Below are 15,743 nucleotides of genomic sequence, written 5' to 3' on the forward strand. Positions count from 1 at the left end.
CAGACTCATTTTACCCGCAGAGCTCTAGGCCCCTGCTGCCCAATTAATAAAGCTCACCTTGTCTCCCACGGGGTCCCCACTCTTCATGGATAATTCCCTCAGACACCTTGGTTCCTGGTCCCAATAGGACTACCGTGAACCCCCAGTGGAGTGCAGTGTTTCTGGAGTGAGGGGCCAGGGGTTAGAACCAGACTCCACAGTGTGACTGAACAGCTAGGGGACCCCTTGTCCACTGGTTCCCCTTCAAGGGCCACGTGAGGCGGAGCCCCTGAAGGCATCATGCCCCCGGCGGGCAGAAAAGATAGCAGACACCTCCCCCTTGGAAACACTCTTTACTGAGTCAATAATACTAAGTTGCATGATATCATATGTAGACGGGAGAATTACATGGCAGTGGGGACGGGCAGGAGTGCAAACCAGTTGCACATCTATTCCGAGAAGGGAGGTGGCATCATGGCCGCGGGCAGGGGGAGGGGCTGGTCTCTGAGTCAGGCTGGATGCTCGGGCTCTGCTGGAACACAGGCCGGGCCGCTGCACAGCGAGTGGAGCCTGTGGGCGGCCTGCTCCCTGCTGGGAACTCCCCGAGCTCCTTCCTGCCAGGGTGCGCAGGGAGTTGGAGGTGGGCGAGGGGTGACGTCCAAATGAGCCCCTTGTGGGTGTTCAGGCCTGTCCCTCCTCGTTCAGTTGTGCTGCTCATACAGAGGCCATTCTGGGTCACGGTGGGGTGAGGTCAGTGGGCAGGAGGGTGCAGAAGGAGAGCGGCCCTGTTTTGGGGTGGGGGAGTCAGCCCTCCCCCAGCCACCAGACTGCCTACCCCAGGAATGGACAGCAAGGGGGCCAGCTCTGTAGGCGGCTCAGTGACCAAGGCCTTCACCACCCCTCCTCCAGCTTCTACGTGCCGGGCGCCACTTTGGCGGAATGCTCCAGTGCCTGGAGCGTCCCTGCACGGGTGAAGCTGCTGTTTAGATGTCTTCTGGAATGCTCCTGACCGGAGGAGGCCGGGATGAAGCAAGGAGTTTTCTGACATGTGGAAATCGCTGAGCTCCTGGGGGCACCGAGCACAGGGCCGGAGAATGACAGCCACGGTGGGTTCCTCTGTCCTGGGCGAGACAGGCGGGTCCCAGGTCTGCTTCCATGGTTATGGGGAGGGTCTGCAGTTGCCAAATCCACCCTGTCCTTCCAGTTTGAACCACAATCCCCTGTAAGGGTTTCCCTGGGTCTTTTCAGCCACTGGGAGCCCCGGGAAAGTACTGGCTGGGGTGGGTGTGAAGGTGCTGGGAAGACTGGAGTTGGTCACCAATTCAGAGACAGATTCAAGACCTTCCTCCCGAGGTAGCCACCTCCCTGGCTGGCTCAGTCACAGGAGAGGGAGGTCCTCTCTCTGCCCTCTCCTCTTGTCCAGCCAGGGAAACCCAGTTGGCCCCCCTGGCCAGCAGGGAAATGCATGTGTGCATGTGTACATGTGTGTGTGTGTGTACGTGTGTACGTGTGTGTGTGTGTGTACGTGTGTGTGTGTGTGTGTACGTGTGTACGTGTGTGTGTGTGTGTGTGTGTGTGTGTGTGTGTGAGGGGCTACTTTCCAGGGTACAGTCACTACTGGGGAGCCCAAAGGTGCTGGGGCCGGCCTGGGGGCAACCCCCTTCGGGATCAAAGGAGCACAATTCTCTGCATGTGAGGCTTTCTGGGGACTCACTCTGCCCTAAGCCCCCTTCCCAGCCTTCTGTGAGGCAGTGTCTGGGACTGCGGACCCTCCTCAGTAGCGAATCTGGCTTCCTGGTGGGCCTGGGGGCCCAGGAAGGCCAGGGGGACCCTGGATCCCTGGTTCACCCTTAGGTCCCACAGGCCCCCGCTGGCCTGGTGAACCTGTCTTCCCAGCAATGCCCGGTTTTCCCTGAGGCCCTGAGGGCCCTGGAGATCCTGGGGGCCCTTCTGGCCCCGGAGGCCCCACATCCCCTTTGGGGCCTGGCTGTCCTCTTGGGCCTCCAGTTCCAAAGCTGCCCTTCGAGCCTTTGAGGCCTGGGAAACCCCGCAGGCCAACCGGCCCCCTTTCTCCCACGGGTCCAATTTCCCCGGGCTGCCCCTGAGGGCCCTGGGGTCCCGGGGGCCCCAAGCTGCCAGCGTCTCCTTTTGGTCCTCTGCCACCAACGGGCCCTTTCACACCCACATCTCCCTTGAGTCCTCTTGGTCCTGGAGGGCCGGGGGCACCTAGGATTGGAGAGAAGAGGGGACAGGTCAGTCCATGAGGGGCAGGTCTCTCGAGGCGTTCTCATGAAGTAGGTGCAGGGCACTGGGCACTGTGATGCCCGCGGGTTCGACAGATGCAAAGCCCAGGTCTGCCAGCTGCAGGCTTTGGGAGTTCAGGCAGGTGACTTGACTTCCCTGAGCTGACTCTACCGTCTGTGAAGCAGGGATGAGAATACTCACGGATGCTGAGAGGACACGTGTTCAGTGTCCAGCATGAGGCCTGGTGCACGGTGGCCACTCCTTGTTCTACCTTCAGGCCTCGTCCATAGTTCTACACGTGCACTTAGGTTGGGGACTGACAGCTGGACAGTTCTGGGAACAGGCCAAGTCTGTCCAAGACTGTCTGTCCTGCTCCGGCTGGCCTGGCCTTCCACACCTCCTCATGGTCTTTGTTTGCTGGACGCAGCCCCGCCACAGCCCACTCCCCAATCCCAACTCCAGGCTTTGCTCATGACCTGTTTGGCAGCTGGGGCCAGGGATGAAGTCAGGCATTATGGAGGAGAAGGCCAAGAAAATGAGGCATGAGAAACAGATGCCTCCCAGCGTGAGTGGGCACAGCAACAGCCTAGAAAAAGGGCAACTCCTCCAGGAAGCATACCCTGACCACACCAGCCTCTCCTCTGAGCTCTCGGGGCTACCGCCTTCTGAATCATTTACTTGGCATGTGGAAAGAGAAAGCAACCCTTGGAGACTATCCGGTGGACCCTGCTAGAATGTGGAACCCCTGGAAGATAATGAGGGTCATGGCTCACATCCTCCATCCTGGGCCCAGAGCCTGACACAAGGCAGGGAGAGCTCAGTACACACTTGAAGAAGGTGATTCACCAAATGGCTGTGGACACCTGCTCCCACCCAGCTCTGGCCTAGGGCCTGGGCGAGCTGCCAAGATGAAGACATGGCCCCTTCCTCAAAGAGCCCGGTCTAGAGCTCAGGCCAGGGCTCAGATGGGCCTGACCAACCTCTGGCTGCGTGGACCTGCAAATCACCACCTCCCCGAGCTGCGCTGACCCTGCGGCCACAAAGCAGCGAGTAGCCGTCACTGCCCGAGGCACTCAGAGTGCTGGGAGCAGAGGAAGGAGAACCATCTGGCTCCTGAGGACGGCGGGCAGTCGTGGAGGACAGCGTTAGGCCGCCGGGGCCGGGGCCCAGTGAAGGCCTGGCTTTCTGCAGCTGCCTCGGCCTAGAAGTGGTGGGAGCAGAACCCAGGCTGGCCTGGGAGATGAAGTCCGGTGCCCACAGTCGGCTGTCTGAGAACTCTGCTGTGACATCATTCGCTTGGCAAAGAGAATCCTGCAGCTTTTGAGCTGGGGAGGAGCCAGCCCAATCCTGTCATTTCACAGAGGAGGCAACGAAAGCCCAGAGAGGTGCAGTGATATCCCCGGGGGTCCCTGAGTGGAAACCGGAGCCCAGGTGGCCTCTCAGAGGGAAGGGATCCTGGAAGCGGGGCGCTGGGGGCCCTCCCAGGGGCTGTGGTCCAGGGTCTGTCAGGGCTCCTTCGCTGGCTGATGCCACCTGCTGCCACCCCACCCTCCCCCATGCCCTCCACCCCTGCTGTTCCCTCTTGTCTCCGTCCCGGAGTGTGTCTAAGTGGGACAGAGTGTCCTTGAATTCCGTCCTCTATTGCCACCTAAACTGGAAACTGGAACCCAGACAGAGTCAGACCCCCCAGGGCCAATAAAATCTTCCAGCCGTTCCCTGCCCCCGCCTGCCATGCCACCTCCCTCACACAGCGTGGGCTCCGCTCACGTGGCCTGCCGGCAGCACAAGCACAAGCTGGGACTCCATCACCAGGCTGGCTGGGGGTGGGGGTGGCATTGCCCTGGCCTGGGAGCAGCTCCAGGAAGGATGTGCCCTCTGGTCCACAGCGAGCCCCACCCCCACCCAATAAGGCGGCCAGAACAGCACAGAACAACACGGGCACAGGGAGATGCCCGAGCAGCTGACGGCCTCCCCGAGCCTGGCTGGGCGAGCTGGGAACTGGAAAAGCCACCGCCCCGTCTTCACCCCAACTCTGCTCTTGGCCCCTGGGCCAGCTGAGGCTGGGAATGCAGAGCCATTCCGAGGAGGCGCAGCCCTAGAGGCCAAGCGGGTGGACAAGAGTCAGAAGGCCATGGAGGGACACTGGGCAAGTCCCTGCCCATTCGAGCTCGGGTCCTCGTCTATAAAACAGAGTCTCACCCAGGGCCCCCATGGCTCCATGAGCATCCCCGCTCCTCCGCCTGCTTCTCTGGGCTCAAGCTCGGGCTGCCCTAGGAACCGGCTCGCAGGGCTCGCCCCCAGCTCCCTGGTGCTTCACTCTCTTCTTACAGCCACTTCTGAGGCTCCCACTCTTGTCCCCTGGGTAAACCGTCCCCAGTCCCCATCTCTAGCCTCGACTCAGGAAAAGTCTGAGAAATTGCACCTCGACAAGGACGCCCTGCCCTGCCTGGCCCCCGGGTCCAGCTGGAGCCCCTGCACTCTCTCCCCTCAGTCTCCCCTATTCCTTCCCTTGTCACATCTCCGATGGGCGTCCTCTTCTCCCTGGCCCTGACTAGTAAGGGGCAGAGGCAGGATTCAAACCCAGGCCTGAGAAGCTCTGAAACCCATGCGCCTTCCTCCCCACCCCGCTGCCTGTGTTCCTCATCACACGGTGGCTGGGGCTCTTGGCCCTTTCTCTACCCGTCCTTCCCACCCCACTGTCCTCCCACTGCCAGGCCTCCTGCCGGGTGCTGCCCGGAGGAGTGGGAGGGTTCCCACAGAGGGGGATGCAGTAACCAGAAGGACTGTCTTCCTCAGGTGAGCCAAGCCTCCGCCTGTCAGTCCCAGGTCAGCCATGAATCATGCGGTCAGAGAACAGGGCTGGCCAGGGAGGAAGTCAACAACCGTAGGTTAGTGGTTAGCACGGGGGAAGGCATGTGGACGGAGGCTGACCGAGGCGCTCTCCAGGACAGGGCGCCCTGACATAGCTGGGAGTAAGATCCTGATATCACAGAGCTAAAGGGCCAAGGACAGAGGACTGAGTGCTGCTCTGAGCAGTGGGGGACATTTCAGGCAAAGGAGGCAAGAAAAGCAGCAGTGGCCGGGCTGTGCAGCTGAGCTGGGAGCGGGGACAGAGACTCTGGAGCCCAGGGAGGCCCATAATTACTCAGGAAGCCAGAGGCTGTAATTAGGCCATCCTGGCCCATTAGGGCAGAGCCACAACTGAGTGCATGTCTGGGACAAGTAGGTGGTCCGCACTGGGAACAGGGAAGGGGTGGGAGGATGAGCAGAAGTACCTAGTCTTTCAGGGCCCCAACACTGCCCGCCGGGGGATGGGGTGGTGCCTGGGCAGGAGGGGCCCAAAGTTCATCTCGAAGCCAAAGCAACAAGCCAGCTTACAAGGGTAGAGGACATAGAGACAGAGAGGCGCCTCTTGGGGAACTGGCCTAGTGCCACGGAGGACACAATGACCTGGAACTCAGGGGACGTGGGTTCGAGGCCCAGCTCTGGTAGTAACACACTGGGTGGCTGGGTAAGGCTCTGCCCCTCTTTAGAGCTCATTCCCTAACCTTTCCCAGTCTCAGGCCGCCTTTCTGTAAAATAAAGACACCAACACCTTGTCCACTGTACAAAGTTGCAGTGAGGCTAAAATGCAACCAAGTGTGTGCATGGGCTTTGTCACGGGAAAAGCTTCATCTCTCATGTGTTCTTAGGTCGAATGCAACAAAGATACAAACTACTAGAAGATGAACCAAAAGAATTTCTACTAATGCCTCAATGGAACATTGTGATCCAGAGGTCACATGGACACATAAGTTAGAGCAAGGGTCCTCAAACTACGGCCCGCGGGCCACATGCAAATACAAATATTGTATTTGTTCCCGTTTTGTTTTTTTACTTCAAAATAAGATATGTGCAGTGTGCATAGGAATTTGTTCATAGTTTTTTAAAAAACTATAGTCCGGCCCTCCAACGGTCTGAGGGACAGTGAACTGGCCCCCTGTTTAAAAAGTTTGAGGACCCCTGAGTTAGAGGCATACTGTGGGAAGATTTCAGTTACCAAGGCAATATTCAATAACTGGCTTTGTTGCAAAAATATGACAAAGACAAGCAAAACCTACTCTCCCAGGAGCCCCCAAACCACCAATCTAGATTAAAGAAAAAATGATCCCTAGTAGCAATAGAAATGCTCAGTGCTACAAAATGAAGGCAACACAGGTTTGAGACTAAATAGATAAAGAGAACCAGAGAACCAGAGAGGTTAGTTCTAAGTCTGAGCTCTGAGGAGAGAACAGAGCTCTCTGGGATCGTGGGAGCCTCCCTCCTTCCTCCTGGGGCTCCCTGGGTGACTGGCCCAGATATTGGGCCCACCTGCCAACTGTATGTTCTGGAACTACCAGATCTCCCTGGTTACATAGTCTATTCTCTAGAGCTAAGAGCTGCTAGATTTTTAGGTTGAACAGTCTTCCCACAAAGATACACACTTCTTGGGGAAGGGTTCAGGAAATCTGGTTGTAGCCATACAAATTCCTGTGAAAAAGAGTCCTGATTATGCCATAGCCAGTCTCACTCAGTGGTTAGAGCATTGGCCGGAGGACTGAAGGGTCCTGAGTTCGATTCCGGTCAAGGGCATGTACCTCAACCCCCGGTCCTGGTTGGGGCAGGTGCGGGAGGCAACCAGCCGATGTATCTCTCTCACATAAGATGTCTCTCCCGCTCTCTTCCACTCTCTTTAAAAATCAATGGGAAAACTATCCTCGGGTGTGGATTAACTTCAACAACAACAAAAGAATCCTGATTGGGAGTCTTTGGAACCATTTTCTAGGGGGGAAAATTGTTGGCAATATTGCTGTGAAGGACTAGAATAAAAAAATAATGGTATTTGTTAAGGGTTGACTTGTGTCCCCTCACAATTCATGTGCTGAAGTACTAACCCCCAGTACCTGGGAATATGACCTTACTTGGAACTAGGGTCTTTGGAGATAATCATGTTTGAATGTGGTCATTAGGGTGGCCCCAAACAAGTATCCTATATAATAAAAGCCTAATATGCTAAGTGTCTGACCATTCGTTCGACTATTCAAGCAGTCACTATGATGCACACTGACCACCAGGGGCAGATGCTCTGACTGGTAGGTTAGCTTGCTGCTGGGGTCCGGCTGATCAGGACTGGGCAAGATGGGCTGGACACGCCCTGGACAAATCTGTGCACTGGGCTGGTTTTGGCCCAATCCCTGCAGGCCAGGCCGAGGGATCCCACCAGTGCACGAATCCATGCACTGGGCCTCTAGTAACTTTATAAAAAGGGGAAATTTGAACTCTGACAGACACACAGAGAGGGAAGATGAGATGCATCTAAACTTGCATCTTGGGGAATCAGAAAGGGCTCTAACGGTCTGTGTGGTTGGTTGGATGAAACAAGGACCACAGAGAGTGAGTTAGAAATGCTGGGCCTGCCTTGGTTGAATGTAGAGGAAGGGGATTCAAAGACTGAGGGGGACTGTCATGTTGAAGTGGATTTCTCACTTGAGGCCTAGGCACCCACCCTGGGCAGGTCCAGAAGACAGGCCTTTCACTACAACTGTGAGAGAAGTTTGTGAGGGGAGCCCAGCATCCTAGGAGAGCTCTGTGATCTCCCTCCTCCGGAGGCCAGACCTCACAGGGGGACCTGCAGTCACTGAATTCAGCAATCTAAGTGCAGGGGGGGTAACTGGATCCCATCTCAGGGTGGCAGCAGCCTGGTGGAGATCCACCACCAGAAGCAAGGTGGGTGTGGGTACTGAATGGACAGAGAGTCAAAGCAGCAATTACAATAGTCCTACCTGCACAGAACCATGGCGTTAGCTTGCTGATCATGGTGTTCCTGGAAGTGAGATAGGCAGGTAGCCTACTAAAGCTTTACTTATTCTGTATAAACAGAAAGTTCTAGGTCAAGTGAATAAAGTCTAATCTGAATCATAAAAACAGAGAGTCATGGCCCCTCAATCAGTTCTCAGATTTGAGCCAGTTTACAGCCCAGTGCCCCGTGAATGAAGGGGAGGCTGGGTCCCCCAATGAGGGCCTCCCGTGCACTACCAAATGTTTATATGCGAATCTTTCTCCCAGCCTTCCTGAAGGGACCACAGCCTTTCACCAGGGTAACTGCACTGGGGAAAAGGAGATAATCAGGCCTTTGGGGGGCCACTGCCCGCTGGCTCTGACCTGACAGATTCCAGGGGACCCAGTGTCCCTGTGGCCCCCCAGTCAGAGAAGGGGCTTGTGGAGGTCAGGTGAGCAAGTCCATCTCACCATGGGCCCAGGGAATCCCCAGATCCATCCCGTGGTTGCTCCCCAGTTCTGGGATGTGTAATTATGATAGACGCACTGAGCAGCTGGCAGCATCCCCACACTGGTCCCTGGCCCGGGAGAGAGGGATATTATGTGGGAAAGGCCAAGTGGAAGCCACCAGAACTGCCCCCACCTGGAAAATAGTGAACCAAAGTAACACCACGCTCCTGGAAGGATTACAGAGATGAGTGCCACCATCAGGGCCTACGAGACGCAGGGGTAGTGATGCCCCCACTCCCCCATCCATCCTTCCTGTCTGGCCTGGGCAGAGAGTGCTAGGTCTCTGAGAAGACAGAGGATTATTGTAACTTTACCAGGTGGTGACTCTAATTGCTGCTGCTGTACCACATGTGGCTTCATTGCTTGAGAAAATCAACACATCCCCTGGGATGCAAATACTGATCTAACAAATGCTTTTTTTGGTCCATCCCTGTCCATAAGGCCCACCCGAAGCAGTTTACTCTCTGCTGGTAAGGCCAGCATTACCTACTTCACGGTCCTACCTCAGGGGAATGTCAGCTCTCCGGCCTATGTCATAACTTAGTCACCTTTCTCTTCCACAAGATACCACCCCGGTCCATGACACTGATGACATTACGCTGACTGCACCTAGTGAGCGAGTGAATAGGAGCTCACGCTTTGTTTCAGCTCCACGTCTAAGACATTTGTGTGTCAGCGGGTGGGAAACAAAGCTGACCAATTTTAGGTCCTTCCACATTGTTGGAATTTCTAGGGGTCCCGTGGGTGGGGCATGTTCCGATATCCCTTCAAAAGTGAAGGATAAATGGTTGCATCTGGACTCGCCTGCAATCAAAGAGGAGGCGCCACCCCTACTGGTTTCAGAGGCAACAGAGTCCTCATTTGGTTGCGCTGCTCCATCCTGTGTAGTGAGCGGCCCAAAAAGCTGCTCGTTTTGAGCGGGACCCAGAACAAGAGAAGGCTCTGCAACAGGTCCAGACTGCCATACGAGCCGCTCGCCACTCAGGCCATCGGATCCAGCAGGCCCAATGGTGCTTGAAGTGGCAGGAGCAGAAAGGGATGCTTTTTGGAGCCACTGGCAGGTCCCTACAAGTCAATTGCAGCGCAGGCCCTTAGGATTTGGGTTCAAAGCCCTGCAGATAACGAATCTCCTTTTGAGAAATAGTTCTTGGCCTGCTACGGGGCCTGAGTAGAGACTGAATGCTTAGCCATGGGCCATCAAGTTACCACGTGATCTGAACTGGCCGTCATGGACTGGTTGTTATCTGACCCACCAGGCCATGAGGTTGGGCATGTAGAGCTGACTCCACCTTGTCAAATGGACAAGGTACACAGGTGAAGTTGTATGAAGAAGTGGCCCAAATGCCCATGGTCCCCACTCCTGTGACACTGCCTTCTCTCTGGGGTGTCATGGGGAGTACCCTGCAATCAGCAGGCAGAGAAGAACACTCCTAGGGCCAGGTCTGCATAATATGCAGGCATCACAGTGCACCGCCGTAGCACCGCAGCCCTGCTCTGGGACAGCTCTGAAGGACACGGTGAGCCTCCCAGTGGGCAGGACTTCTGGCCTTGCTCTGTTTCCTTGGAAGGAGAAATGGTCAGACAGGCCCTTGAATGATGTCATTTCATTCAATGTCATTTCGTTATCATGTTGATGAGAAGAAAAAAGTCAAGTCAGGCCAGGGCCACTGTCTGGCTGAGTTTGCATGGATTTTCTCTGGGGACTTTGGTTTCCACCCACATCCCAAAGATGGTAGGTGGTAGGCGTTTCTACACTGTCCCAGTCTGAGAGAGTGTGGATGTCTGAGTGGCCCTGCTATGGAAGGGTGTCCCGTCTGAGTGAGGTCCTATCTTGCTCCCTGACCTTCTGGGAGTGGCTCCGGCCACCTGTCATTCTGAACTAGAATAAGCAGGTTGGAAAATCACTTTCTTACTTGTTTTTATTCATCTTTCTCAAATGTAGGTATAGCTCACATTTATTTCAACGTTTACCATTAGAAGTGTTTGGGTCTTTATTTAGAAGTGTTGGTAATATTTTTGTGATCAGAAATATGCAGTGGGAATTTAACTCTTGCTTGTATCAATTACCCTAGGGTAAAATTAGTTTTGTTACATGTCGTTTTGCTTAAGTCAGAGTTTCCAAGAACTTATCAATAACAGGGAGTGAGGACTAACTATATACCAGGTCACAGGCTGTGGCCAGTGATTTGGCTGGATGGTCAGGGCCTTGGAATGAACACAATCAGAAAACTGGTTGAAATCAAATTTGGGGAAGAGGCGTTGAATAGTTCTCTCTGAATGGGCAAAACATGTGAAGATTTGTGTCCTCTGTGAATGCTCAGCAGAGGGGACCTCAGCCCAGGAGGTTGCAATAAGCAAGTGGATAGAGGGTTGACTATGGATTCCAGTCAGCCTCTTCCCCCAGCCCCTGTCATCACCCAATGGGCTCGTGAACAAAGTGGCCATGGGGACAGGGTTGGAGGTTATTTATGGTTTTAGCAACATGGATTTCCAGTCACCGAGGCTGACCTGGTTACAGCCACAGCTGAGAGCCCAACTTGTCGACAGAAGAGACCAACAGCGAGTCCCTGATATGGCACCTTCCCCAGGGGATCAGCCAGCTACCTGGTGGCAGGTTGGTTACACTGGATCACTTCCATCACGCAAGGGACAATGTTTTGTTCTTACTGTAAGGAGACACTTACTCTGGATGAGGATACACCTTCCCTGCATGCAATGCTTCTGCCAAAACTGCCACCCATGCCCTTACAGAATGCATTACCCACCACCCCGGTATCGGTGCAGCATTGCTTCTGATCTAGAAACTCACTTCACAGCAATTGGAGCATGGCACTGGGCCCAAGACCATGGAACTCATGGGTGTTGCGTGTTTCCTACCATCTTGAAGCAGGTGGCTTGTTGGATGGATGGAATGGCCTTTTTAAAAATATGTTTTTATTGATTTCAGAGAGGAAGGGAGAAGGAGAGAGAGATAGAAACATTAATGAAGAGAGAGAATCATTGATTGGCTGCCTCCTGCAGGCCTGACACTGGGGGTCGAGCCCACAACCACTGAACCAGCGAACTGTGACCTTTTGGTTCATAGGTCAACCCTCAACCACTGAGCGATTCTGGCCAGGCGATGGAATGGCCTTTTGAAGACTCAGTTACAGTGCCAGTTAGCGGGCAAATACTTTCAGGGCTACGCTCTGTCAGTGTCCCATACGTGGTGCTGCTTCTCTGACGGCCAGTAGTCACAGCTCCAGGGGTCAGGGATGGACACAGGAGTGGCACCACTCACTGTTATCCTTAGTGACCCACTAGCAAAACTTTTGCCGCTTGCTCCTACCACCTTACGCTCTGCTGTCTCAGAGATCTTAGTTGCAAAGGGTAGAATGTTTCTGCCAGGAGATGCAACATAATTCCATTGAACAGGAAGTTAAGACTGCTGCCCAGACATGCTGGCCACCTCATGCCTCTGAATGAACAGGTAAAGAAGTCACTGTGCTGACTGGGGTGACTGACCCTGACTACCAGGGAGGAATGGGACTACTACTCCACAGTGGAGGAGTATGTGTGGAATACAGGAGACCACTTAGCATTCCCCTGCCTTGTGAGGAAGGTCAATGGAAAACTACAACAACCCAGTCCAGGCAGGACTACTAGTGGGCCTTTGAGAGTGAAGATTTGTTCACCGTCAGGTAAAGAATCGCAAGCAGCCAAGCTGTTTGCTGGAGGGCAAAGGGAATGTGAAATTCGTAGTGGAAAAGGGTAGTTATAAATACCAGCTATGTAACCAGGTGAAGAAATGACGAATGTAATTGTCAAGAGTATTCCTCCTTATTGTGTTACTAATATATATAAATATATAACATATATATCTTTCTTTCTTCTCTCTCATCCCCTTATCATGTAACATAAGATATAGAATTTATTGACTTTATATCACAGTATTTAAATATTGTTGTTTATATCATAGTATTTAAATTATGAGATATAAGGAGAAGAATAAACACTGAAGGCCTTTGTCTCCTCTTCCGGGGAAGGGTTAGTGAGGTTTTGGTTGTACACAGGATAGGAGCATCATGTACGTCAGGTAAAATGATGACTTTGTTATGTCTCCATTTGAGGATTAAGTATGATTTAAGGAAATGTGTATGAGTCCCAAGTTGGAAAGAGGTGGACTTCTGATGGTTAATTTTATGTGTCAATTTGACTGAGCCATGGGATAGACAGATATTTGGTCAAACACTATTCTGGGTGTATCTGTAGGGGTATTTATGGATGATACTGACATTTAAATCTATATTGAGTAACGCAGATTGCCCTCCCCAGTGTGGGCAGGCCTCGTCCACTCAGTTGAAGGTCTGAATAGAACAAAAGGCGGACCCTCTCCCAAGTGAGAGAATTCTCCTGCCTGACCTGAAGGTCTTGAAACTAACACATCATCTCTTCCTGGTTCTGCAGCAACTTCCGGTCTTTGGATATGAACTGGGACATCACCTGTATAGATTTGAACTTGCCACACTCCATAATTATATAAGCCAATTCCTTATAATCTCTCTCTCTCTCTCCTCCCTCCCTCCCTCCCTCCCTCCCTCCCTCCCTCTCTCTCCTATTTGTTATGTTTCTCTGGAGAACTTTGACGAATGCAGGGGTGAGATAGGAGAAGACAGCATCAGAATGGTGGGCATCTGAGGGGCAGATGGTTGACAGCACTGATGAGAGGGTGGGAAGGCAGAAAACAAGAGGAGATGGTTTCCAAAAGACGAGGTCTGCCTATTTCTCTTTGTGGTGCAATTAAACAAACCCATATAAATGTATAACAGGCAAAGTTAGGAGCCACAACACCTTTAAAAAGAGGTGGCAAGTGCGCTAAAACTGCCAGTTGCCCTAGGCATTTGCTACAGGATTGTATTAGCCCACTAGGATTTTTGCCTGAAACCAGGTGCTCCTGAGTCTAGCAAGACGACCAAGGCCCTCTGGGAGCTCTGCAGCAGCCCGGCCCAGGTCTCACTCTCACCTCGTACAACGGTGACGTTGCGAAGGATTTCTCCGTGCTGTGTATCCACGGCCTTCATCTCCTCCACGATCATGGACAGGTTGCGGACGTTGAAGTCCAGGCGGGCGCTGAGCAGGCCGAAGCGCTCCCGCAGCAGGTCCGTGGTGCCCAGCATGAGGGAGACGGACTTGTTCAGGTAGTAGAGCTCCTCCGCGTGGGTGTGGAAGCCCAGCGTGCAGGACAGCCGCACGTCGTCCAGGTACTTGAGCATGCTGTGCACGTGGCTGTCGGTGGCATTGATGTTGGTAAAGATGGTGCCGATCTCGATCTCGTGAGAGGCCATGCGTCCTTCCAGCGTCTCGAACCTCTCCACCGTGCGGTTCTGAGCGTAGCGAGTGTGGTACTGCAGGTCGTGCATGTTCTCTTCGTGGTCGTCCAGGAAGGACGAGATGTTATCCAGCTGCAGCTGCAAGCCCATGACCTGCATCACCAGGTCATGCATGCTCTCGGAATTCTGGCTGATGCGCTGTGAAGAGGCCCCCAGGGTGGCCTGGATGTTCTTGACCGCTTCTCCGGTCTTGGTCGAGGTGGTGCGCAGGCTGCTGAAGAGCCGGGTGTAGTTCTGCCAGTCGGTGACGATCTTCTGGAGGGTCAGGGTTTCCTCGTCCGTCTTCCGGCGGATCCCGTGGACCCATTCTGAAGTCTGCCCCACGGTGAAGTTGATCTGGTGCACGGCCGCCCGGACGTCGTAGCACTCCTGGGCCAGGTCCTTCAGAGAGAGGTCCAGGCCGGCCGTGGTGGCCTGCCAGCCTCGCACCTGCGTCAGGAAGAGCCCCAGAGATTGGTTGAGCTGGTGGATGGAGAAGGAACAGTTGCCCATCTCCTGGGAGATCTGACTGCTGGTGGTGGAAAGCAGCTCATGGGTCTGAGAGGCCTGGTCCAGCTGGACCTCCTGAGCCAGAAGCATCTTCTGAATTCCCTCCAGCTCCTCCTGCAGTTTTCTGATCTCTTGCCCCAGCTGCCCGGCCTCGTGGCAGAAAGAGCAGTTGTTCGGGGCCTTCAGATCTTCAGGGGAAAGAGAGAACATTTCAGCGGCTGAAGGATCATGGGACAAAGGGTACGTCTTTAAATAAAATATTGCAGAGCATAATGAATTGGCAAGTGGCTGTCCGGTGCCTCTTCCTTTCCCAGGTCCTGCTCTGAAACCCATTTTGGAAGAGCCTGGCCATCTCTATGAGATCTTATTTGTATCAAACCTCTTTCCTATGACCTGAAATGTAGGATTTAGGTACTTCGGCTTTAGATCTAAATCTCCATCTTGCCACCAAATGCTGGAAAATATATCTTTCTAGCTTTTCTGAGGTTGCCAAGAACCTCCCATTGACATTTTATTTTAAAATCTCTCCAAATATTTTTAGATCTATTATCTCATTTATTCCTCTCACAATAAACTTGAGGAGACGGTGCAAAATTTTTTCTCCTGTAACTGATGAGAAATGAGGCACAGAGAAGTGGCTTGACAAAATATCACTCATTGATCAAGATAGTGGCAGAGCAGGACTTTCTCTCTCCATGACACAGACCACCTCTAACCCCTTCCATGATGGCTCCTTCTGGCTCATTGTCAGCGCGAGAAGGTCCCTTGTTAAAGCAGGAGATCAAGAGCATCACGAGCCCTACCTGGTTTGGCTCAGTGGATAGAGTATCAGCCTGCGGACCAAAGGGTCCCAGGTTCGACTCCAGCCAAGGGCATGTACCTTGGTTGCAGGCTCCTCCTCAGCCTGGTCAGGGCTTGTGCAGGAGGCAACCAATTGATGTGTTTCTCTCACATTGATGTTCCTCTCTGTCTTTCCCTCTCTCTTCCACTCTCCATAAAAAATCAGTGGAAAAAAATATCCTCGAGTGAGGATTAACAAAACAAAACAGAAAAGAGTATCATGAATCATGCACACTTTAAAGTAGTGATGAGGGAAGGGCTGACTTACCAAAAGGCTTTAGAAGGTCTTAAAAATAACTTCAGATGCATGAGGATATTAGGGAAATGAACTGTCTTTCGCTTCCTTCCCTACCACACGCAGAACCTCCAGCCCCGGGGAGCAGCCCTCCTGCAATGGGTGGTTCTCCAGCTGGACAGGGAGCAGGCAGCCATGGCTGTCCTCCCTCCTCCCTTAGGCCTAAGTTGGCGAAGGCTGCCCTGCTCCAGGCACCAAAACATAGAGGCACATGGCGGGGG

The 15,743-nt window shown here is 53.5% G+C and overlaps 1 protein-coding gene across 3 annotated transcripts in view; it reads right to left on the minus strand.

The window, feature by feature from the left end:
- Nucleotides 1-316: 316 nt before the first annotated feature.
- SCARA3 (scavenger receptor class A member 3) overlaps nt 317-15,743 on the minus strand; it is a 33,691-nt gene continuing 18,264 nt past the window's right edge. For all 3 annotated transcript variants that reach the window (XM_070415557.1, XM_070415558.1, XM_070415556.1), the window contains exons 5-6: nt 13,532-14,575; nt 317-2,205 (exon numbers count right to left, since the gene is read on the minus strand). In XM_070415557.1, the coding sequence (XP_070271658.1) occupies nt 1,754-2,205; nt 13,532-14,575 (1,496 nt within the window). In that variant the 3' untranslated portion in view covers nt 317-1,753. The remainder of the gene's footprint in view (nt 2,206-13,531; nt 14,576-15,743) is intronic.

Source organism: Myotis yumanensis, unplaced genomic scaffold, assembly GCF_028538775.1.
Source record: "Myotis yumanensis isolate MYYU_CA2020_CCGP unplaced genomic scaffold, mMyoYum1.0.hap1 SCAF_5, whole genome shotgun sequence".
Classification (NCBI taxonomy): Eukaryota; Metazoa; Chordata; class Mammalia; order Chiroptera; family Vespertilionidae; genus Myotis; species Myotis yumanensis.